Source organism: Pongo pygmaeus, chromosome X (assembly GCF_028885625.2).
Source record: "Pongo pygmaeus isolate AG05252 chromosome X, NHGRI_mPonPyg2-v2.0_pri, whole genome shotgun sequence".
NCBI lineage: Eukaryota > Metazoa > Chordata > Mammalia > Primates > Hominidae > Pongo > Pongo pygmaeus.
Window position 1 is genome coordinate 105039387 of NC_072396.2, and position 23743 is coordinate 105063129.

Below are 23743 nucleotides of genomic sequence, written 5' to 3' on the forward strand. Positions count from 1 at the left end.
CTGGTCAACAAGATGAAACCCTGCCTCTACTAAAAATACAAAAAAAAAAAAAAAAAAAAAAAAGATCCAGGCATGATGGCACACGCCTGTTATCCCAGCTACTTGGGAGACTGAGGCACGAGAATCGCTTGAACCCAGGAGGCAGAGGTTGCAGTGAGCTGAGATTGCACCACTGCACTCCAGCCTGGGTGACAGAGTGAGACCGTGTCCCAAAATTACTAACTAAATAAAATAAAATAAAAGCAACAAGAAGCCAATGACAGATTTTAAGTAATGGAGAAACATGAAATTTGCATTTTTTCTTAAGAGATAGGGTCTTGCTATATTGTCCAGGTTGGTCTTGAACTCCTGGGTTCAAGCAATCCTCCAGCCTCAGCCTCCCCACTAGCTGGTATTTCAGGTGTGTGCCATGGTGCTAGAATGAACTGGGGCAAGAGTGAATACAAGCAGCAACAGTTGTGAAGATGACTACTGCAGCAATAACCTGGAGAGAGATGATGGAAGCCTGCAGGGATGGCGACTTTGTGAAAAATTGGATGAGGCCAATAGTACAGGAGAAGGACTCAAAAATCATTCCCAGACTCTGGCTTGGGTGACTGAGTAAATTGTTATATTCATTAAGACTGAGAATAGAGGAGGAAGAACATGTTTAAGGGAAAGATGGAAAGCATTCAACATTAGATATATTGAGTTTGAAGAATCTAGAAGATATCCAAGAGGAAGTTACCTTATAGGTAGTTGGATACAGGAATGAAGAGGAACTCTGTTTTCTGGCTTAAGTGATTGATATAGATGGTATTGCCATTTGCTGATATAGGGAATAAATGGAAAAAAAATTGCTTTTTTGAAAATTTCAGTTATAAAAATAATATAACCCATCACATAAAATTTAAAAATAAGGAAATAAATTTATGCAACTACCATAAACCAACACTTTCGGAGGCTGAGGCAGGTGGATCACCTGAGGTCAAGAGTTCGAGACCAGTCTGGCCAACATGGTAAAACCCCGTCTCTACTAAAAATACAAAAATTAGCTGGGCGTGGTGGCAGGCACCTGTAATCCCAGCTACTCAGGAGGCTGAGGCAGGGGAATCGCCTGAACTGGGAGGCGGAGGTTGCAGTGAGCTGAGATCACGCCACTGTACTCCACCCTGGGTGACAGAGCGAGGCTCCATCTCAAAAAAAATAAAAATAAAATAAATCTTTCTGGCTGCTCCTCCTTGGGCTAGATAATTCTTATACATAGCAAGGGTTCAGCTGGAAGATTTCTTTGATACACAAACTAACCAATTCAGAGCTATATTCCCTCTATCTGGCATGGACACCCCAAGAGACAACATTCCAGTGTCCTAATCACCCCATGGCCAGGTACCAGACAACTAGGGAGCACCCCTATACCTTATTCAAAGTAGCCAATTCTAAACTGTTCACTCTGCCCTGCATTGCCTTTCCCAAGGAAACTCAAGTAACGGCAGTGGCCTAAACCTTCCCCTCTTCTGTCTTCTGCCTCGTGCCCACCCTGGTGTCTTTCCCATGTAGCTCTATGTGGCATAATATGTCTCCTGTCTCTAGGACCTGTGAGCATAATAGACTTTGTTTTCCTGAGCCTCTCCTGTGTCTCCTCTTGTGGCTATACCTGACCCACCATCTAAAAAAAGAATAGAAAACATTATATAGTAGCTTTAACAGCCATATTTTTCTAAGAAGGAGGCTTCTCTAGAATGTTTGATTGAGAAGAATTAAAAATACCAGTTAACCTGATATCACTTTGTGAATCAGACAACGCTTACTAAGTTACACATCCTTAGGCCTTTAGATTATCAAAACATAACCTAAATTGTTGGGCAAGTACCCAAGAACAACTCCAGAGTTGATGAAATCATGGACTAGAGAACGTTAAATACCATCAGTTTTCAATATCCAGTTTATTATGTTATATTAGATTTTGGAGCTTTTTGCCTCCACACTACCCAGCACAATTATAGGTATTCAGTCTCTCTGAAAATCTCCTTTCCCTTAGGGTCTCTCCAATAACCAATTCTTCCTCCACGGGTGAGAGTTAATTGGTGCTATTGCTCCTAGGGATAACTACATTTTCTTTTTTTTCTTTTTTTTTTTTTTTGAGATGGTGTCTCGCTCTGTCACCCAGGCTGGCGCAATTTCAGCTCACTGCAACCTCCACCTCCCAGGTTCAAGCAATTATCCTGCCTCAGCCTCCCGAGTAGCTGGGATTACAGGTGCCCACCACCAGGGAAAACTACATTTTCAAGGGGCATTCGAGATGCCTTAAAACCAAGAAAACCCAAAAGAATTAATCTCATCTGATGATCACTCAGTAACCCTGTATTCACTTCATGGCTTACTCTGCTTTTAAAAAACCTCGACTGTTTCTGGTTTTAACCCTTAACTACCTCATGAATCCAGAAGTCTTAGAAATATCTAAAAATTGTAGCATCTCTGAGCAAATGCACAGGCTCCAGTCAATGTAAAATTATTACCAACTGCTTAAAAAAGGTCATTTGTCCACACCATAAGCAGAAACAGATGGAGGAGACAAGACTATAAACTAGAACCAAGGCTGACAGCTATAGGAAGAAACAGTCCAGATCCAGGAGTGGGGAGTGGTCAAACCCAAGCAAACGGGCATGATTGAAAGGGAATCTGAAAACTAAGGTTAAGTCGGCCTTGGCGGGGTGTGGTGGCTCACGCCTATAATCCCAGCACTTTGGGAGGCCGAGGCGGGTGGATCACTTGAGGTCAGGAGTTTGAGACCAGCCTGGCCAACATGGTGAAACCCTGTCTCTACTAAAAATACAAAAATTAGCCGGGCATGGTGGCACGCACCTTTAATCCTAGCTACTGGGGAAGCTGAGGCACGAGAATCACTTGAACCCGGGAGGCAGAGGTTGCAGTGAGCCGAGATCACGCCACGACACTCCAGCCTGGGCAAGAGTGAGACTCTATCTCAAAAAAACATCTGCCTCAGACCAGAGGCCTAATACATTCTTCCTATTCACAAACCAAAGGTTGGTTTCCACTGTAATGCTCCCAGGGTCTGCAATGTAGCAATATGCCAAACCTGAAAGTTTCTGAAACTTCAGCCTTAACAAATAGCCTGCAGTCTTCTAGGAGGCTGCTTATCGAGTAAAGAGGAGCACCAGCTCACAATGTGGGGTGTGAGGGAACAAATCCACAGGTACAACTTGCTGCAGGACAAAGGGCTCGCCTAAGAGCTTCTTAGCAGGGTCTGGAGGACAGCACAGCCTGTAGAAACAGAACATCGCATCAGTTCCCAGGAATAAAAGGAAGAACCCACAGGAATACAATTGCCTAAAATAGAGGCCCTTCCACTGTGTTCCCACAGGCCCCCTGTGTTTCTCTTATACAGCATTTATCTTATTTAATATAACTGTTTTTCTTCACCATCTTCCTTACTGAATTATAATCTTTTTAAGGGTAGAAATGAAGTAAACACTGCTTGGTATTCATCTCTGGGTTCCCAGTATGTGGCACAGAATAAGGGTTCAATACATATTTGGTAAATGGAGCTGAAGGGCCTGTATGTTTATAAGGCCTTAAGATACATAACCACCAAACTGTTCTAAAAAGGGTTGTACCAATTTACATCCCAACCAGCAAAGTAGAAGAGTATTTGTTTGCCTGGGTAATATTCAATACAGTCATGCATCACTTAACGATGGGGGTACATTCTGAAAATTGCATTGTTAGGCAATTTCTTCATTGTGTGAACATAATAGAGCATACTTACAAATATCTAGATGACAGAGCCTACTATACATCTAGGCTATATGCTATAGCCTATTTCTCCTCAGCTACAAATCTGTATAGCATGTTACTGTACTGAATACTGTAGACAACTGTAACACAGTGGTAAGTATTTATATATCTAAACATTAAAAAGTACTGTAAAAATATAGTAGAAAAACTGGTCAACCTGGACAGCATAGTGAGACACCATCTCTACAAAATTCTAATTTTAATTTTTAACTGATTTTAAAATTAGTTGGGTGTGGTAGTACATGCCTGTACTTCTAGCTACTCTGGGGGCTGAGGCCAGAGAATCACTTGAAACCAGGAGTTCAATACCAGCCTCGGCAGCATAGCGAGACTCTGTCGTTAACAAAAAATAAAAAATAAATAAAATAAGGTCCGGGCATGGTGGCTCATGCCTGAAATCCCAGCACTTTGGGAGGCTGAGGTGAGAGGATTGCTTGAGCTCAGGAGTTCGAGACCAGCCGGGGCCACATGACAAAACCCTGTCTCTACAAAAAACACAAAAATTAGCCGGGCATGGTAGCTCGCACCTGTAGTGCCAGCTACTCAGGAGGCTGAGGCAGGAGGATGTCTTGAGCCCAGGAGATAAAGGTTGCAGTGAGCTGAGATCACACCACTGTACTCTAGCCTGGGACAGGATCATCAATATCACTGTTTTGCACCTCCAAATCTTGTCCCACTAGAAGGTCTTCAGGGGCAATAACATACATGGAGCTGTCATCTCCTATGATAACAATGCCTTCTTCTGGAATACCTCCTGAAGGATCTGCCTGAGGCTGTTTTACAGTTAACTTTTAAAACATAAGTAGAAGGAGTATCTGCTAAAATAATACAAGTATAGTATAGAAAGTATATAAACCAGTAACACAGTCGTTTTATTATCCAGTATTATGTACTATAGATAACTATATGTACTTAATTTTATAAGTGGTGATGCTGGTGTAAACAAACCTACTGACAGCACAATAAGTTTGTTTATACCAGCATGACCACAAACATGTAAGTAACCCATGTGCTGAAATGTTACAACAGCTATGATGTCACTAGGCCATAGGAATTTTTCAGCTCCATTATAATTTTTTTTTTTTTTTTTTTTTGAGACGGAGTCTCGCTCTGTCGCCCAGACTGGAGTGCAGTGGCACAGTCTTGTCTCACTGCAACCTCCGCCTCCCGGATTCAAGCGATTTTCCTGCCTCAGTCTCCCAAATAGCTGGGATTACAGGCACACGCCACCACCACACCCGGCTAATTTTTCTATTTTAGTAGAGACGGGGTTTCATCACGTTGGCCAGGCTGGTCTCAAACTCCTGACCTCAAGTGATCCGCCCGCCTCAGCCTCCCGAAGTGCTGGGATTACAGGCGTGAGCCACCGCGCCCTGTCAGCTCCATTATAATCTTATGGCACCAACATCATATATTCAGTCCATTGTTGACTGAAATGTTATTACGTGACACAAGACTGTAGTTTAAATAGCATTATCCCATTATAATCAAATACATGACAAAAATATTCACTATCGCATCTACAATGGAACATTTTCTTATCCAATATAATAAGCAAAAGGAATAAATGAGTATTAGAAGGAGAGGGACAGAATTATTTTTACATGGTGATCATATATATGGTCAGCTACCACAACAATGTGAGAATCAACGAAAAAATAATAAAACTAATAATAGAGTAAGGTAGCTGTATACCAGATTGGCAATAACTAATTAGAAAATGTCATGAAGACTGGGTGCGGTGGCTCACACCTGTAATCCTAATACTTTGGGAGGCCAAGGCAGGTGGATCACCTGAGGTCAGGAGTTCAAGACCAGCCTGGCCAACATGGTGAAACCCTGTCTGTACTAAGAAAACAAAAGTTGGCTGGGCGTGGTGGTGCATACCTGTAATACCAGCTACTCAGGAGGCTGAGGCAGGAGAATCACTTGAACCCGGGAGGTGGAGGCTGTAGTGAGCCAAGACCATGCCACTACACTCCAGCAAGATGAGACTCCATCTCAAAAAAAAAAAAAAAAAAAAAGAAAAGAAAAAAAAAAGAAAATGTCATGAAAAGATCCCATTCATAATAAAAAGCTCGCCAGGCACAATGGCTCACGCCTGTAAGCCCAACACTTTGGGAGGCTGAAGTGGGAGGATAGTTTGAGCCCCAGAGTTTAAGACCAGCTGGAATAACATAGTAAGACTCTGACTCTACAAAATTTTAAAAATTAGCCTGGTGTGGTGACTCACGCCTATAGTCCCAGCTACTTAGGAGGCTGAGGTGGAAGGATGGCTTGAGCCCAGGAGGTCGAGGCTGCAGGGAACTGTGATTGCACCACTGTACTCCAGCCTGGGCAACAGAGCAAGACTCCATCCCAAAAAAAAAAGCATCATGTAGAATAGTGCTTATAGTATGCTTCTACTTGTCCGATAAAAAAGGAGAGCTAGTATGTACACACATACGTGTGCACACACATGCACTCATGCTTGTAGTGTCACAGAATATCTCTGGTAGTCCACACAAGAAACTGCTCAGAGTGGTGACATCTGAAAGACTAGGGGTCAGGAGTAAGAAACTCATTTTTACCCTATATTCTTTTGTATTATTTGAATTTTCTCTCTCTCTCTTTTTTTTACTGTTTTAGAGATGGGGTCTCACTCTATCACCAAGGCTGGAGTGCAGTGGCACAATCATAGCTCACTGCAGCCTTGAACTACTGGACTCAAGTGATCTTCTCAACTCACCCTCCTGAGTAGCTGGGATTACAAGCATAAGCCACTGTGTCTGGTTTATTTGAATTTTTTCTACCATATGCACATACTGACTTTTTTTTTAATTGAAATAGGATTTCCCTCTATTGCCCAGGCTGGAGTGAAGTTGAGTGATCACAGCTCACTGCATGCAGCCTTGACCCCCCCAGGCTCAAGCAATCCGCCTATCTCAGCCTCCCAAGTAGCTGGGACTATAGGCACGTTACCACGCCCAGGTAATTTTTGTATTTTTACTAGAGACAGGGTTTCACCATGTTGCCCAGGCTGTTCTCAAACTCCTGGGCTCAAGGAATCTGCCCGCCTCAGCCTCCCAAAGTGCTGGGATTACAGGTGTGAGCCACTGCGCCCAGCCAAATTCTATACTTTAAGTGGGTGAAGTACGCGGGGGCAGTGATACATGCCTATAGTCCCAGCTACTAGGAGGTTGACACGGGAGGACTGCTTGATCCTAAGGGTTCAAGGCCAGCCTGAGCAACACAGCAAAACCTCATCTCTTTAGAAAAAAAAAAGTTGAATTGTATGATATATGAGTTGTATCTCAATAAAGCTATTATTTTAAAAAAATACCTTAGCGATCTCTTATTATCAGAACATAGAGAACATCTGCATTTTTTATAGCAGTGTAGTGTTTCATTGAATGGATGTGGCATAGTTGATTTAACCAGTTCCCCACTAATGGACTTTCGGAGTATTTCAACTTTTCCTGTTAAATATTGCAATGAGTAACTTTGTAGATATGTCATTTTATGTGTGTGAGAGTATCTACAGGATAAAACCTCAGGAATGGAATTACCATGTGAAAGGGTATATATACATTTGTAATTTTAATCTATATTACTAAATTTCCCTCCATAGGGATAGTACCAACTTACATAGGGTTAGTACTCAATTTACACAGCTCATTTTTTAGAATTATTTTCCCATATTATTACCAATAGTGCATTATCAAGCTTTTGTACTTTTGCCAATCTGAGGTATAAAAAGAAGTACCTCAGGGTACTTCTAATTTGCATTTCTATCATTATGAGAGAGACAGCATCCTCTCATATTTTGTAAATACCTTTATAATACTGCCTTTTCATATCCTCGGTTCATTTTTCTATTGGCTGCTGGAATACAGTGGTGCAGTCTCGGCTTACCAATTTCTAGGAGTTTCTTAGATTAAGGAAAAAAGTCTTTGTGATGTGAACTGCAAATTATTTCCCAGTTTGTATGCTGTCTCCTGTCTTTGCTTACAGTGCTTTTCATCATGCATAAATTAATGATTTTTTTCAATAGTCTTATTGAGATAATTTGCATACCATGCCGGGCACAGTGGCTCACGCCTGTAATCCCAACACTATGGGAGGCCAAGGTGGGCAGATCATCTGAGGTCAGGAGTTTGAGACCAGCCTGGCCAACATGGTGAAACCCTGTCTCTACTAAAAACACAAAAATTAGCCAGGCGTGGTGGCAGGTGCCTGTAATCCCAGCTACGTGGGAGGCTGAGGCAGAAGAATTGCTTGAACCAGGGAGGTGGAGGTTGCAGTGAGCCAAGATCATGCCATTGCACTCCAACCTGGGTGACGGAGTGAGATTCAGTCTCAAAAAAACAAAACAAAACAAAACAAAAAAACAATTCGCACACCATACAGCTCACCCATTTATACAGTTCACTGGTTTTTAGTATATTCACAGAGTTATGCATCTATCACTACAATCAATTTCAGAACATTTCATTAGTGAAGAAGATACCAAACACCCACTAGCAATCACGCCCCATTTAATCTCCAAAGTCCCACCCCCAGACCAAGGCAACAACCTATCTACTTTCTGTGTCTACAGATTTGCCTATTCTAGATAGTTCCTATAAATGGAATGATATAATATATGATCTTTTGTGCCTGGCTTCTGAATACCAGTCCCTTATGAATGATTTGCAAATAGTTTCTCCTATTCTGTGGCTTGTCTTTCACCTTTCTCAATGGTATTCGTAGCACAAAACATCTTTTTAAATTTTGATTTTTTTTTTTTGAGACAGGGTCTCACTCTGTCACCCAGGCTGGAGTACAGTGGCGTGATTTCAGTTTACTGCAGCCTTGACCTCCTGGATTCAAGCGATTCTCATGCCAAGTAGCTGGGGTTACAGGCATGCGCCACTATGCCCAGGTAATTTTCGTCGGTTTTTTTTTTTTTTTTTTTTTGAGATGGAGTTTCACTCTTGTTGCCCAGGCTGGAGTGCCATGGCGCAGTCTCAGCTCACTGCAGCCTCCACCTCCTGGGTTCAAGCAGTTCTCCTGCCTCAGCCTCCCGAGCAGCTGGGATTACTCAGGTGATCCACCCACCACCTCTTCCCAAAGTGCTGGGATTACAGGCCTGAGCCACTGTGCCCAGAAACATTTTCTTTTAATTTTAAAAAATTTCTTCCTATTGGGCCGGGCATGGTGGCTCACGCCTATAATCCCAGCACTTTGGGAGTCCAAGGTGGGCGGGTTACGAAGTCAAAAGTTCAAGACCAGCCTGACCAACATGGTGAAACCCTGTCTCTACTAAGAATACAAAAATTAGCCAGGTATGTGGCACGTGCCTGTAATTCCAGCTACTCAGGAGGCTGAGGTAGGAGAATTGCTTGAACTCGGGAGGTGGAGGTTGCAGTGAGCCATGATCATGCCACTGCACTCCAGCTTGGGTGACAGAGCAAGACTCCGTCTCAGGAAAAAAAAAAAATTTCTTCCTATCTGTAGTTATGCTCTCTTTCTCATTTAAGACTATATTTTTGTGTTTTGCCCCTTAATATTGTTGATTAGGCTTATTTATTTAATTTTTTTCTTCCAATAACACCTTCTTGCTTTCTCATCAAATCTACAGGTTTTTTTGTTTTGTAAGTCATTAATTGATGGATTTTTAAAATCATTATTGAGTTCTTCCTTCAGTTTCCTTTGGGTTTATTGTTCTTTTTCTAGCTCATGACTTGAAAGCTCAAATCACTTAGTTTTTTATACGTTGACATATAATGATTACATAATTTTTAATTCTCATTTGTTTCATTCAAATATATAATCTGTACTTTATACCTGTCTATGTTGTTTCAATGCTACAAATAAATTATATTACTTACAGTAAAAAGTGAGAGAGAAAAAGATTACAAAATATAAAGATTTCAAAAATCAAAATAGCTGACCAGGGTCAGAACTAGAGTGAAGTGAAAGGCACTTGCATGGGGTGCAAAATTTAATGGGGTGCCAAAAAACTCAGTAATCGAATGTTTTGATGCAATATTTTAGAATATCAAATTGGAAAACTGCAGCCTACAGGCTAGCCACTTGCTTTTATAAGGTTTTATTGGAACCAAAGCCAGAATTCAGGTAAGGCAGTAAGGCGGGGTTCAACAAGCACAAGGGCAGATCCCACCTTTCCCACCTTTTAAAAAAAATGTAATATTTTGTTCATCATGAATTATTTTGGATTAATTTTGATATTTGAAAATATTGGGCCAGACATGGTGGCTCACGCCTGTAATCTCAGCACTTTGGGAGGCCAAGACAGGAGGATCACTTGAGCGCAGGAGCTCAAGACCAGCCTGGGCAACATAGTGAGACTTCGTCTCTATAAAAAAATCAAAAAAATTAGCCAGGCACTTTGGTAGGCCGACGCAGGAGGATCACCGGCACCCAGGAGTTTGAGACAAGCCTGGCAACATAGTGAGACCTTGTCTCTACAAAAAAAATTAAAAATTAGCCAGGTGTGGTAGTGTGCACCTGTAGTCTCAGCTACTTGGGAGGCTGAGGCAGGAGGATCTCATGAGCCCCAGGAGGTCAAGACTTCAGTGAGCCGTGATTGTGCCACTGTGCTCAACCTGGGTGACAGAGTGAGACTCTGTCTCAAAAGAAAAGAAAATATTGCATTAAAAATTTAGCCATTAAAAAAAGCTGTAGTGGAATAGAAACAAACAAACAAAAAATATCTTGATTGCTGAGATTTTTAACACATTTTTTTTTTTTTGAGACGAAGTCTCTCTCTGTCGCCCAGGCTGGAGTGCAATGGCACGATCTTGGCTCTTGGCTCACTGCAACCTCTGCCTCCCGGGTTCAAGCGATTCTCCTGTCTCAACCTCCCGAGTAGCTGGGATTACAGGCGCACACCACCATGCCCAGCTAATTTTCTGTATTTTTTTAGTAGACATGGGGTTTCACTGTGTTCCCCAAAGTGGTCTTGAACTCCTGAGCTCAGGCAATCCACCCACCTCGGCCTCCCAAAGTGCTAGGATTACTGGCATGAGCCACCACACCCGGCTGACACATTCTTAAATTTTGCACCCAAACTAAGTACCTGACTTGCCTCATCCTTGACCCTGCCCTGTAATTGAGTCTTAAAGGTGGTATTTTTTTGGTTTCAGTTTATTTACACTTCTAATGACTTGAAAGCTCAAATCACTTTCCAATTGTGTGTACAATAAGCATGAATGACTTTGATAATCAGAACAAAAAATTTTAAACAGAAGTCAAGACTTACTCAATGACATTCCTAGTGGATTCACCATGGAGCTTGCAGGAAACAAAAACTAGCGTGTGGATGGCCCTGAAGTTTCGAATGGCTTGAATCACCTTGTAATCTGAAGGAAGAAACACCTTGCTATTAGTATAATTAACTACCATGGTCTCTGTTATCACAAACTTCCAACTGACCAGAACTCAGAATTGATTAGAAATAGAGGGGAAACAGGTTCAGAGCCAGCCCACTGGGAGCACCCGTTGCACGGTGTGGAAAAGAAGAACCAAAGTTGGTGGACAATACTGGGAACATCAAAATAGCTGTTCATCCTTACGCAGTCCGGCACGGGCTGGGTTCACCACAGCAACAATTGACTGTCCATCTTCCTTTGACTTTAGCAGCCCTGGCAAAATCTTCTCTGCTCGACCAGTATGAAATTCAGAGTTGGTGATGCCTATGGAAGACAGGCCCACAGGACATAACTCAAGCCCAGCAGTAGGGGAAAGCTTCAGCTTCACAGAAATGCACAGGAGCAAAGGGCTCTGCCATCTTCCCTTTGGATCTAGCATCACTCCAAGTAACAAGGAAAGAAGTGCTTTTGGACAGACCCACTTCATTTTTTCCAAAGTACTTTCCCTTGGAATATCTCAGTAAGCCTTTCAGCTTGAGCAACTAGTGTTTACACTTTTTTTTTCTTTTCTCTTGCGACGGAGTCTCACTCTGTCGCCCAGACCGGAATGCAGTGGCGCCATCTCGGCACACTGCAACCTCCACCTCCCGGGTTCAAGCAATTCTCTGCCTCAGCCTCCCGAGCAGCTTGGATTACAGGCGCCTGCCACCACGACCGGATAATTTTGTATTTTTAGTAGAGACGGGGTTTTACCATCTTGGCCAGGCTGGTCTTGAACTCCTGACCTCATGATCCACCCGCCTCAGCCTCCCAAAGTGCTGGAATTACAGGCATGAGCCACCATGCCCGGCTATTTTACAACTTCACAACTCACATAGCATGCAAGGACCTATACCAAGACGAGAACCTTGACTTTTGCTCAAGTGCTCTTCCTGCTATATCAGACATTTTCGCCAAATGCCTCAGGAGTTTTCTGTAGGTGAAGTAGTGAGGGCAAGATGATCTATTTTCTACATTGCAGTTTGACAGAAGACTGTGTTTGAAGAAAAGATTTTGTTGCTGAAAATATAGGTTTGAAACCTATTGTATTATGCTATAAGGCCTCGTGAGTCTAATGCCAAGGAGATTCTTCTTCAATTCTGTCCAAAGTTTTGCAACTTTTCTTCCTATCAGCTAGACATGTACCTTCCCTTAGGCTCCTCTTCTAGATAGGAAAAAAGTTAGATACTGGTACCTATTCCAGAAAACCATGAGGATCTATTTCAGAAAACCATTCTGACCACTCCAGAATTCCCTCCCTTCCTCCCTGTGGGTCAGGGATACAGTAGCTGCCTTTTCCCACACAACTCTTTCCATAGCACAGAAACAACTGCATCCCTTAATTTCTACACAGACTGTAAGCTGTGTACCATTGAAGGCTGCAGTCCATCTTGCATCCTCCACTGCCTGCTCCACCAATTCAATCCCAAGGACCCGAGATGTATGCTGAGACAGAGAGAGGCCAATCACACCTGAAGAAGTAAAAGAGAATAAGAAGAAGGCATTTTAGGGTTTGGGTGTGGTAGTTTGCTTGTTTTTTGTTTTGTTTAGTTTTTTGTTTGTTTGTTTGTTTGTTTTAAACAAGGTCTCACTCTGTAGCCTAGGCTGGAGTGCAATGGCACAATCACAGTTCACTGCAGCCTCGACCTCCCAGGCTAAAGCAATCCTCCTGTCTCCGCCCCCTGAGTAGCTAAGACTACAGGTTCACGCCACTATGCCCAGCTAATTTTTAAATTTTTTGTAGAGACAGGGTCTCACTATTTTGCCCAGGCTAGTCTCCAACTCCTGGGCTCAACCAATCCTCCTGCCTTGCTTCACAAAGTGTTGGGATAACAGGCATGAGCAACCACACTTGGCTGCAGTTTTAGGGTTTTAGACCAACAAGGTTATGCCTGCACCACTACCACTACCTCTCCCCGACCACCTCCGCAAGCTACAAGGGCCTTGGGAGCTAAGCAGCAGGCAGATTCTGCCCTGGGCTTCCACTTGCCAGTTCCACAGCAGATGTCAAGAAGGATGGTGTCAGAGTTCACTCCAGTCAGCTCCCCCACAGTCCGATACAGCATCTCTGCACCAGCAGTGTTAATCTGGAAAAAGGCATCTGGAGAGATGCGGATCTTCAAGCTCAGAAGTTCTTCAAAGATGTAGGGTTCCCCAAACAGAAGCTGATAGGGAGACTGCTGATGGCTGCAACGGGTCATGGTACTGGAAAGGAATAAAAGAAGAAAGCATCTTGAGCTGTGAGCAGTGGCTCATGCCTGTAATCCCAGCACTTTGGGAGGCCGAGGCGGGCGGATCACCTAAGATCAGGAGTTCGAGACCAGCCTGGCCAACATGGTGAAATCCCGTCTCTACTGAAAATACAAAAATTAGCCAGGTGTGGTGGCACATGCCTGTAATCCAAGCTACTCAGGAGACTGAGGTAGGAGAGTCACTTGAACTCGGGAGGCAGAGGTTGCGGTGAGCCAAGATTGTGCTACTGCCCTCCAGCCTGGGTAACAGAGCGAGATTCGGTCTCAAAAAAAAAAAAAAGAAAAAAAAAGCATCTTGAAATGGCAGACCATCACATCCCTAGTGGTTGGGTAGAAAGGGAGGCCCCAGCATCTCAGCTAGGAGAGACAGTCCTTGCCATGGCCCTGAGAGCTCTGCAAGGGTTTCCCCCTCAGGGGATGAAAGTCCATGTGGACACTCTCACATCTATATTCTGGCCTGTGTTCTCAGACCCAGCTGGTGTACAAGGACCAGAACCATTTAGCCAATATCCTCCACCATCAATCAGCAACCCTGCATCAGCAATCCATAAACCAAGAGTCTGGCAAGCCATCAGCCTATTTGGCTGTCCCAGGTTTACCTTTCCTGGAAGTAAAGTGAGGTCAAGTCACAGGCTGCTCCAGGACCTCTGATGAAAAATTCCTTTACAATCTCCTTCTGAACATGGAGCTCCTCCTGCCCAGACCACAAAATTAGCAGTTAAACAAAGACTCATCCCTGACAAATTTTCTCTCTAAGCTCTATAGTAATCAGCCCTGCAGTAGTCAGATGCGAAGACATTTCACAAATCTTATTAGAAATAACACTTAACATAAAGCAGGCCAGACATGATGGTTCATGCCTGTAATCCCAGCACTTTGAGAGGCTGAGGTAGGAGGACTGCTTGAGCCCAGGAGTGTAAGACAAGCCTAGGCAACATAGCAAGATCCTGTCTACAAGAAATCGAAAAGTCTGGGAGCGGCGGTTCACACCTGTAATCCCAGCACTTTGGAAGGCCAAGGCAGGCAGATCAGCTGAGGTCAGGAGTTCGAGACCAGTCTGGCCAACATGGTGAAACCCCATCTCTACTAAAAATACAAAAATTAGCCGGGCATGCTGGCACGTGCCTGTAATCCCAGCTACTTGGGAGGCTGAGTCAGGAGAATTGCTTGAACCCAAGAGGCAGAGGTTGCAGTGAACTGAGATCATGCCATTGCGCTCCAGCCTGAGTGAAGAAGCGAGTCTCTGTCTCAAAAAAAAAAAAAAAAAAAAAAATCAAAAAAATTAGCCAGGTGTGGTGACGTATGCCTGTAGTCCCAGTTACTTGAGAGGCTGAGGTGGGAAGATTGCTTGAGCCCAGCAGTTTGAGGCTACAGTGAGCTTTGATTGCACCACTGCACTCCAATCTGGGCAAAAGAGTGAGACACTGTCTCAAAATACAAAAAATAAAATTCTTACATAACTACAGAGAGCCTAAGTATTAGCTTGATACCAATATATATTGCAATAAACCATGTAGGAACAATAGGGTTAAAAATATCAGACATCAAAGGACCTGGGTTCAAATCCTACCTTTGCTATTTACTGATTCTTTAACCTTAGGTATTTCTATGCCTCCATTTCCTCAGGTGTAAAATGAGGGTGACAATATCTTTCCTTCTGCCTACAAGTTTGTTGAGATGATCACATAAGTATACGAATGTTTTAACACAGGTATGTTTGAAAGCACCAAGTGCATGACAAATGCAAAGTACTATTTGGGTTATGAAATTCTGACACTGCAGTCTCTATTGAAGTGGCATTTGGATTTGGAAGAGCAACTACTACCATGGGCAAAGTTCTTGTGAAATTACTTGGGAGTTCTCACATGATAATTAACTTGGCAGCCTAGCCACAGTCTCTGTGGTTTGATTATGCAAGCAGTATGGTTAAATAGTATCCTTGCCATCTTCTCCTCATCCCTAACCCCTCTCCCCAATCGACACAAATATTCTGTGGATGTACTGTTTCTGCTATACGCCCTGAAACTTGCAAAAAACCAATTACAGTTATAGTTAGTAGTAGTAAAACTTAAGGTTGCTTAACATCTTGTGAGGCTCACCTGACTTAAATTCTGGGGATGGAAAGTGATGATAGCCATTGTGTGCCCTTGGCTATTGGTGCGGACTGTGAGCTCACGCCAGTATCCACCTTCATGAAATACAAGGCAGGGCTCCAATGGAGACTGTCGAAGGAATACTTCATAGTACTAGGAAGAGAACCAAATTATTACACAAGCAAAACTAGCAAGTTTCACAGCTGTTTACTCATGCTAGGTGATTGTTTGTGGTTACATTTTGTCCCCCAAAAATTCCTATGTTGAAGCCTTAACCACCAGTACTCAAAATGTGTCTATATTTTGAGACAGGCGATTTACTTAAAATGAGGCAGTTAAGGCAGGCCTTAATCCAATCTCACTGATGTCCTTTTTTTTTTTTTTTTTTGAGACGGAGTCTCACTCTATCACCTAGGCTGGAGTGCAGTGGCACGGTCTCGGCTCACTGCAACCTCTGCCACCCGGGTTCAAGCAATTCTCCTGCCTCAGCCTCCTGAGTAGCTGGAATCACAGACACCCACCACCAAGTCTGGCTAATTTTTGTATTTTTAGTAGACACGAGGTTTCACCATGTTGGCCAGGCTGGTCACGAACTCCTGACTTCAGGTGATCCTCATGCCTGGGCCTCCTAAAGTGCTGGGATTACAGCTGTGAGCCACCACACCATGCCTGCTGTCCTTATAAGAGAAAATGTGGACACACAGAGACACCAAGGTTGGGTGCACAAAGAAAAAGACCATGTGTGGACACAGCAAGAAGGTGTCTATGCAAGCCGAGGAGGGAGGTCTCAGCAGAAACCAAATCAGTGGAGACTCTGATCTTAGACTTCTAGCTTCCAGACAAGGAGGAAATAAACTTCTGTTAAGCCACTCAGTCTGCAGTATTTTGTAATGGCAGCCCTTGCAGACAAATACAGTGATATAAGAAACATGATTGACTGGGCACAGTGGCTCAAACCTGTAATCCTAGCACTTTGGGAGGCCAACGTGGGAAGATTGCTTATGTCCAGGAGTTCAAGACCACCTGGGCAACATGGCCTGTCTACAAAAAATAAAAAAATTAGGCCGGGTGCAGTGGCTCAAGCCTATATTTCCAGCACTTTGGGAGGCCAGGGCAGGTGGATCACTTTGAGGTCAGGAGTTCGAGACCAGCTGGACCAACATGGCAAAACCCCGTCTCTACTAAAAATACAAAATTTAGCCGGGCGTCAGGGCAGGCACCTGTAATCTCAGCTACTTGGGAGGCTGAGGCAGGAGAATTGCTTGAACCCAGGAGGCGGGTTGCAGTGAGCCGAGATCGCGCCACTGCACTCCAGCCTGGGCAACAGAGCGAGACTCCATCTCAAAAAAACGGCAACAACAACAACAAAATTAGCCAGACATGGTGACACACGCCTGTAGCCCCAGCTACTCGGGAAGCTGGGGTGGGAGGATCGCCTGAGCCCAGGTGGTCAAGTTTGCAGTGAGCCGAGATCTTACTCCAACCTGGGCAACCTGTGTCTCAGAAAAAAAAAAAAAAGAATCATGATCCCTGCCCTGTGACTTTACAGATGATGCTATCAATTATATTCTGAACTGTAAGCTCCATGAAGCTAGAGTTGTTTCCTTAGTCTGACATATGTGTTCAATAAATATTATTGAAAAATTGTATGAATGACTGAACAGGAAAGGTATTCTTATTTAAAACTTCAGTTTATTTATGGAAAATAATCTTCCCTTTCTGTGAATTCCTAATGTATTACTAAGCTGCTATGATTCCACTCTTACTTTTAATGTCCTGATATAAGCACATCATTTCTATATTTTTTCATATAACCTGGTACCAACTACATTATGGCTTAGTCAGATCCTCAATTTCCTCCTGGTATATACAAGTCAAATGCAATCCTGATTTAGTTGTTGTGATCTCAAAAATCCTTAAAGCCAATTGCTGCCATAACAGGAAACACCATCTGATTTACTAGGTCCTTTTGTTCTCATAATGCATGTGTTCTGGGTCCACTGTGTTCTCAAACAAACCACAAATTACGTAGTAAAGGGGGGAATTATACAAAAAAAACAGTGCTACCTGAGAGGTAAGATCAATTAAGGTTGTACTTGATCACTTTTGCTATAATTTCATATAAGATGTCCTTGATTTTTACTCAACATAGTTTTCAAATTTTAAGGTTGGTGATTTAAAGAAAGCCTAGTTCCACTGGGCATGATGCCTCCCGCCTGTAATTCCAGCACTTTGAGAGGCTGAGGTGGGCAGATCATTTGAGGTCAGGGGTTCAAGACCAGCCTGACCAACATGGCAAAACCCCGTCTCTACTAAAAATACAAAATTTAGCCAGGCATGGTGGCGGGCACCTGTAATCCCAGCTACTTGGGAGGCTGAGGCAGAAGAATCACTTGAACCTGGAGGTTGTAGTGAGCTGAGATTGTGCCACTGCACTCCAGCCTAGGCAAGAGTGAGACTCCATCAAAAGAGAAAGAAAAGAAAGAAAGAAAGAGGAAGAAAGGAAGGGAGGGAAAGAAACAGAGAGAGAGAGAGAAGGACGGAAGGGAGGGAGGAAGGAAGGAAGGGAGGGAGGGAGGAAGGAAGGAAGGAAAGAAAGAAAAAAAGAGAGAGGAAGGAAGAAAGAAATTCCGACTAGTTCAACTGTTGTTTACTGGCTGGTTAGAAAGAAATGCTTTTTGGAAGCAAGATTCAAATATCATATAAAGCCTGGTGCAGTGTCTCTCGCCTATAATCCCAGCATTCTGGGAGGCCAAGGCGGGTGGGTGGATCACTTGAGGTCAGGAGTTTGAGACCAGCCCGGACAACATGGTAAAACTCCATCTCTACTAAAAGTACAAAAATTAGCCAGGCGTGGTGGCACACACCTGTAATCTCAGCTACTTAGGAGGCTGAGCAGGAGAATCGCTGGAACCCAGGGGGCAGAAGTTGCAGTGAGCCGAGATCACACCACCGCACTCCAGCCTGGGTGACAGAGCAAAACTCCGTCTCAAAAAAAAAAAAAAAAAAAAAAAAAAGTCATATAGGTTCTGGAAGGACGGTAATTGAAAAACTGAGCTTGACCTAAAAGATAATGGGTAAATATGAAATGCAGCTTCCCCACTGTATGACCTAGGGTCTTGGTTTCTTCACTGTAAGATGGAAACTGAAACTCCTATTCTTATACGGGAATGCTTAAGTAAGTATTAAGATTAAAGGGAACTTCTGGTTAAAGTAACAGACTATTCCACCTAAAATAACAGAATATTCCACCTAAAAATCCTACTAAATGAAAATCCTACTAAAATGAAACAAAGGAATTAAAAAGGCATAAGCTTATTTAGGTTCATTGTTTCCAACAATTCTCCCTTCTCTTTACTGCACCATCATTGCCTTCACTCAGTACTGGATCATTCCCATCAATATACTATCAGATTGCTTTTACTCTCCCATTTTAAGCAGAATAAAAAAGGAATCTTCTTGACCCTATATTCCCCAACTCTGCTCCTCTTTGTCGTAAAACTAATCACAAGAACTGAACCTATTCACTGCCTCCCATTCTTCTCCTTCTACTCACCCACCTGAATCAGGTCACCACTACTCCGCGAAAACAGTTCACATTAAGGTCACCCCCGACCTCCTTGTTTTGAAGTCCAATGGTCCACTCTAAGTCCTCACTTCCTTGACCTATCGGCAAGCATTGGGCACAGGTGATAAGCCACTCCTTCTCTGTTTACTTTCTTCCTCTGGCTCCCAGGGAAATCTTACTCCTCTTTCTTTTTTTTTTTTTTTTTGAGATGGAGTCTCACTCTGTCGCCAGGTTGGAGTGCAGTGGCGCGATCTCGGCTCACTGCAACCTCTGCCTCCCGGGTTCAAGCGATTCTTCTGCCTCAGCCTTCTGAGTAGCTGGGACTACAGGCGCATGCCAACAAGCCCGGCTGATTTTTGAATTTTTTTTTTTTTTTTTAGTAGAGACAGGGTTTAACCATATCGGTCAGGCTGGTCTTGATCTCCTGACCTTGTGATCCACCCACCTTGGCCTCTCAAAGTGCTGGAATTACAGGCATGAGCCATGGACTCCTGTTTCTTACAACTTCACTGACCGTTCCTTCAGTCTCCTTTACTGGTTCTTCCTCTTCTTCCAAACCTCTTAAAATGAGAGTGCCCCAGGGATTGGTCCCTGTTCCTCTTCACTTTTCTATCTACTCTCACTCCCTTGGTGATCTCTTGCCAGCCTCATAATTTTAAATGACATCTACATGCTAACAACTCCTGGATTTCTCTCTCTTGAACCCCAGTCTAATATATCCAACTACTTAACATATCCATTCAGATGTTTAATAGGCACCTCAAATACAACATGACCCAAACTGAACTACTCATCTCCTCCAACCCAAATCTGCTCTACCAGTCTTTCCAGTCTGTTGACAGTAACGTCATCCCTCCACTTGCTCTACACAAAACACCTGGGGCCATTTTTTCATATTAAGGTATAATTGATATATAAAATTTGCACCTGTTTTTATGTATACATTTTGATGAGCCTGGACATATACATGTACTTGGGATACCAACCCCCACCAGCCAAGGGTACTAAACACATTCATTACCTCCAAAAAATCTCCTTGTTGGAGCCATTTTTTACTTCTTGCTCTTTTTTTTTTTTTTTTTTTTTTTTGAGACGGAGTGTCGCTCTTGTCACCCAGGCTGTAGTGCAATGGCGTGGTCTAGGCTCACTGCAACCTCCACCTCCTGGATTCAAGCGATTCTCCTGCCTCAGCCTCCCCAGTAGCTGGGATTACAGGTGCCCACCACCACATCCGGCTAATTTTTTTATTTTTAGTAGAGATGGGGTTTCACTATGTTGGCCAGGCTAGTCTCAAACTCCTGACCTCAGGTGATCTGCCCACCTCAGTCTCCCAAAGTGCTGGAATTACAGGCATGAGCCACTGCGCCCAGCCACTTCTCTCTGTCTCTTATACCTCTCATTCAATCCATCAGGAAATCCTGTTGTTCTACCCTCAATGTATATCCATCTCCACTGTTACCACTGATCGATCTACATCATCTCTCACCTGGATTACTGCTGCTGCACAGCTTCTCTCAATTGGTCTCCCTGCTTCTATCCAACCACGCCCCCACCAATAATCCATTCTCAACACAACAACCAGAGTGATCATTAAATCATATCATGACATTCTTCCCTCACCCCATCAAAACCTCTGATGGTTCCCCATTTCATTCAGAATGATGTGGTTTGGCTCTATGTCCCCACCTAAATCTTATCTCAAATTGTAATCCCCACGTGTTGGGGGAGTGGCCTGGTGGGAGGTGATTGAGTTATGGGGGTGGACTTTCCCTTGCTGTTCTGGTGATGGAATTCTCACAGGATATGGTTGTTTGTTAAGTGTGTGGCACTTCCCCCTTCTTCTCTCTCTCTCATGCTTCACCATAGTAAAATGTGCTTGTTTCACCCTCCACCATGATAGTGTGTACTGAGGCTTCCCAGGCATGTGGAACTGTGAGTCAATTAAACCTCTTTTCTTCATAAATTACCCAGTCTCAGGAAGTTCCTTATAGCAATGTGAGAACAGACTAATACACAGAATAAAAGCCAAAGTCACTACCATTAACTCTCACCTCATCTCCTACTATTCTTCCTCTCATTTGCCTGGGTCTACTGTCAGTTCCTCCAAAAAGCCAGCCACACTCTCATCTCGAGGTCTTTGCAATAGCTCTTTCTTTTGCCTAAAATGTTTTTCCCTCAGACCTTTGCATGGCTAACACCCTCACTTAAGTCCTTATTCCAGGGTTCTCAACATCAGCACTACTGACATTTGGGGGCAGAAAATGCTTTATTGTAGGGGGCTGATCCATGCATTGTAGGATCTTTCATTTCATTTCATTTTCATTCATTTCCGCTCAGAAAGAACAGAGCAAGATTCTTTCTCATAAATAAATAATAATTAAAAATAAAATAAAATTACAACCCATACTTCCTCCAGCCCCCAAAACTTCTTATCCTCCTTACTCTATTTTTTCCCATGGCACTTATCACCTTTCAACATATCATATGATTTACTTATTTTTTAAAAAATCTGTCTCCCCCACAACTAAAATTTAAATTACACAAGGGAAGGGAACTTATTTTCTTCATTACTGTAACCTAAGCATCTAGAATAGTGCCTTGAACTTATAGGGGTGCAAAAGTACTTATTGAATAAATAAATGAAAGAACAAAGATAATGGGAGAGAAGACAACAGAAAAGCAAACTCAGTAAAATCTCAGAAGATGGGATGGCCGAATAGGAACAGCTCCGGTCTACAGCTCCCAGCGCGAGCGACGCAGAAGACGGGTGATTTCTGCATTTCCATCTGAGGTACCGTGTTCATCTCACTAGGGAGTGCCAGACAGTGGGCGCAGGTCAGTGGGTGAGCGCACCGTGCGCCAGCCGAAGCAGGGGCGAGGCATTGCCTCACTCGGGAAGCGCAAGGGGTCAGGGAGCTCCCCTTCCAGGGGTGACAGACGGCACCTGGAAAATCGGGCCACTCCCACCCGAATACTGTGCTTTTCCGACGGGCTTAGGAAACGGTGCCCCAGGAGAGTATAGCCCGCACCTGGCTCAGAGGGTCCTACGCCCACGGAGTCTCGCTGATTGCTAGCACAGCAGTCTGAGATCAAACAGCAAGTCGGCAGCGAGGCTGGGGGAGGGGCGCCCGCCATTGCCCAGGCTCGCTTAGGTAAACAAAGCAGCCTGGAAGCTTGAACTGGGTGGAGCCCACCACAGCTCAAGGAGGCCTGCCTGCCTCTGTAGGCTCCACCTCTGGGGGCAGGGCACAGACAAACAAAAAGACAGCAGTAACCTCTGCAGACTTAAATGTCCCTGTCTGACAGCTGTGAGGAGAGCAGTGGTTCTCCCAGCACGCAGCTGGAGATCTGAGAATGGGCTGACTGCCTCCTCAAGTGGGTCCCTGACCCCTGACCCCCGAGCAGCCTAACTGGGAGGCACCCCCCAGCAGGGGCAGACTGACACCTCACACGGCCAGCCAGGTACTCCAACAGACCTGCAGCTGAGGGTTCTGTCTGTTAGAAGGAAAACTAACAGAAAGGACATCCACACCAAAAACCCATCTGTACATCACCATCATCAAAGACCAAAAGTAGATAAAACCACAAAGATGGGGAAAAAACAGAGCAGAAAAACTGGAAACTCTAAAAACCAGAGTACCTCTCCTCCTCCAAAGGAACGCAGTTCCTCACCAGCAACGGAACAAAGCTGGACGGAGAATGACTTTGACGAGCTGAGAGAAGAAGGCTTCAGACGATCAAATTACTCCGAGCTACGGGAGGATATTCAAACCAAAGGCAAAGAAGTTGAAAACTTTGAAAAAAATTTAGAAGAATGTATAACTAGAATAACCAATACAGAAAAGTGCTTAAAGGAGCTGATGGAGCTGAAAACCAAGGCTCGAGAACTACGTGAAGAATGCAGAAGCCTCAGGAGCCAATGCGATCAAATGGAAGAAAGGGTATCAGCCCTAGAAGATGAAATGAATGAAATGAAGCAAAAAGGGAAGTTTAGAGAAAAAAGAATAAAAAGAAACGAGCAAAGCCTCCAAGAAATGTGGGACTATGTGAAAAGACCAAATCTACGTCTGATTGGTGTACCTGAAAGTGACGGGGAGAATGGAAACAAGTTGGAAAACACTCTGCAGGATATTATCCAGGAGAACTTCCCCAATCTAGCAAGGCAGGCCAACATTCAGATTCAGGAAATACAGAGAACGCCACAAAGATACTCCTCGAGAAGAACAACTCCAAGACACATAATTGTCAGATTCACCAAAGTTGAAATGAAGGAAAAAATGTTAAGGGCAGCCAGAGAGAAAGGTCGGGTTACCATCAAAGGGAAGCCCATCAGACTAACAGCGGATCTCTCGGCAGAAACCCTACAAGCCAGAAGAGAGTGGGGGCCAATATTCAACATTCTTAAAGAAAAGAATTTTCAACCCAGAATTTCATATCCTGCCAAACTAAGCTTCATAAGTGAAGGAGAAATAAAATACTTTACAGACAAGCAAATGCTGAGAGATTTTGTCACCACCAGGCCTGCCCTAAAAGAGCTCCTGAAGGAAGTGCTAAACATGGAAAGGCACAACCGGTACCAGCCACTGCAAAATCATACCGAATTGTAAAGACCATCGAGACTAGGAAGAGACTGCATCA

General features: G+C 43.7%; 1 protein-coding gene across 20 annotated transcripts in view; it reads right to left on the reverse strand.

The window, feature by feature from the left end:
* Positions 1 to 23743, reverse strand: part of TRMT2B (tRNA methyltransferase 2 homolog B) — an 87041-nt gene that overhangs the window by 36831 nt on the left and 26467 nt on the right. For 11 of the 20 annotated variants that reach the window (XM_054471696.2, XM_054471691.2, XM_054471699.2 and 8 more), the window contains 7 exons: positions 15544 to 15690; positions 14044 to 14138; positions 13183 to 13397; positions 12563 to 12664; positions 11358 to 11477; positions 11045 to 11144; positions 1902 to 3264 (listed from right to left, as the gene is read on the reverse strand). In XM_054471696.2, coding sequence (XP_054327671.1) covers positions 3138 to 3264; positions 11045 to 11144; positions 11358 to 11477; positions 12563 to 12664; positions 13183 to 13397; positions 14044 to 14138; positions 15544 to 15690 — 906 coding nt within the window. In that variant the 3' untranslated portion in view covers positions 1902 to 3137. Of the gene's footprint in view, positions 1 to 1901; positions 3265 to 5685; positions 5799 to 11044; positions 11145 to 11357; positions 11478 to 12562; positions 12665 to 13182; positions 13398 to 14043; positions 14139 to 15543; positions 15691 to 23743 lie in introns of those variants that run through there. The other 9 variants (XR_010125492.1, XR_010125496.1, XR_010125495.1 and 6 more) reach the window with 3 other exon arrangements.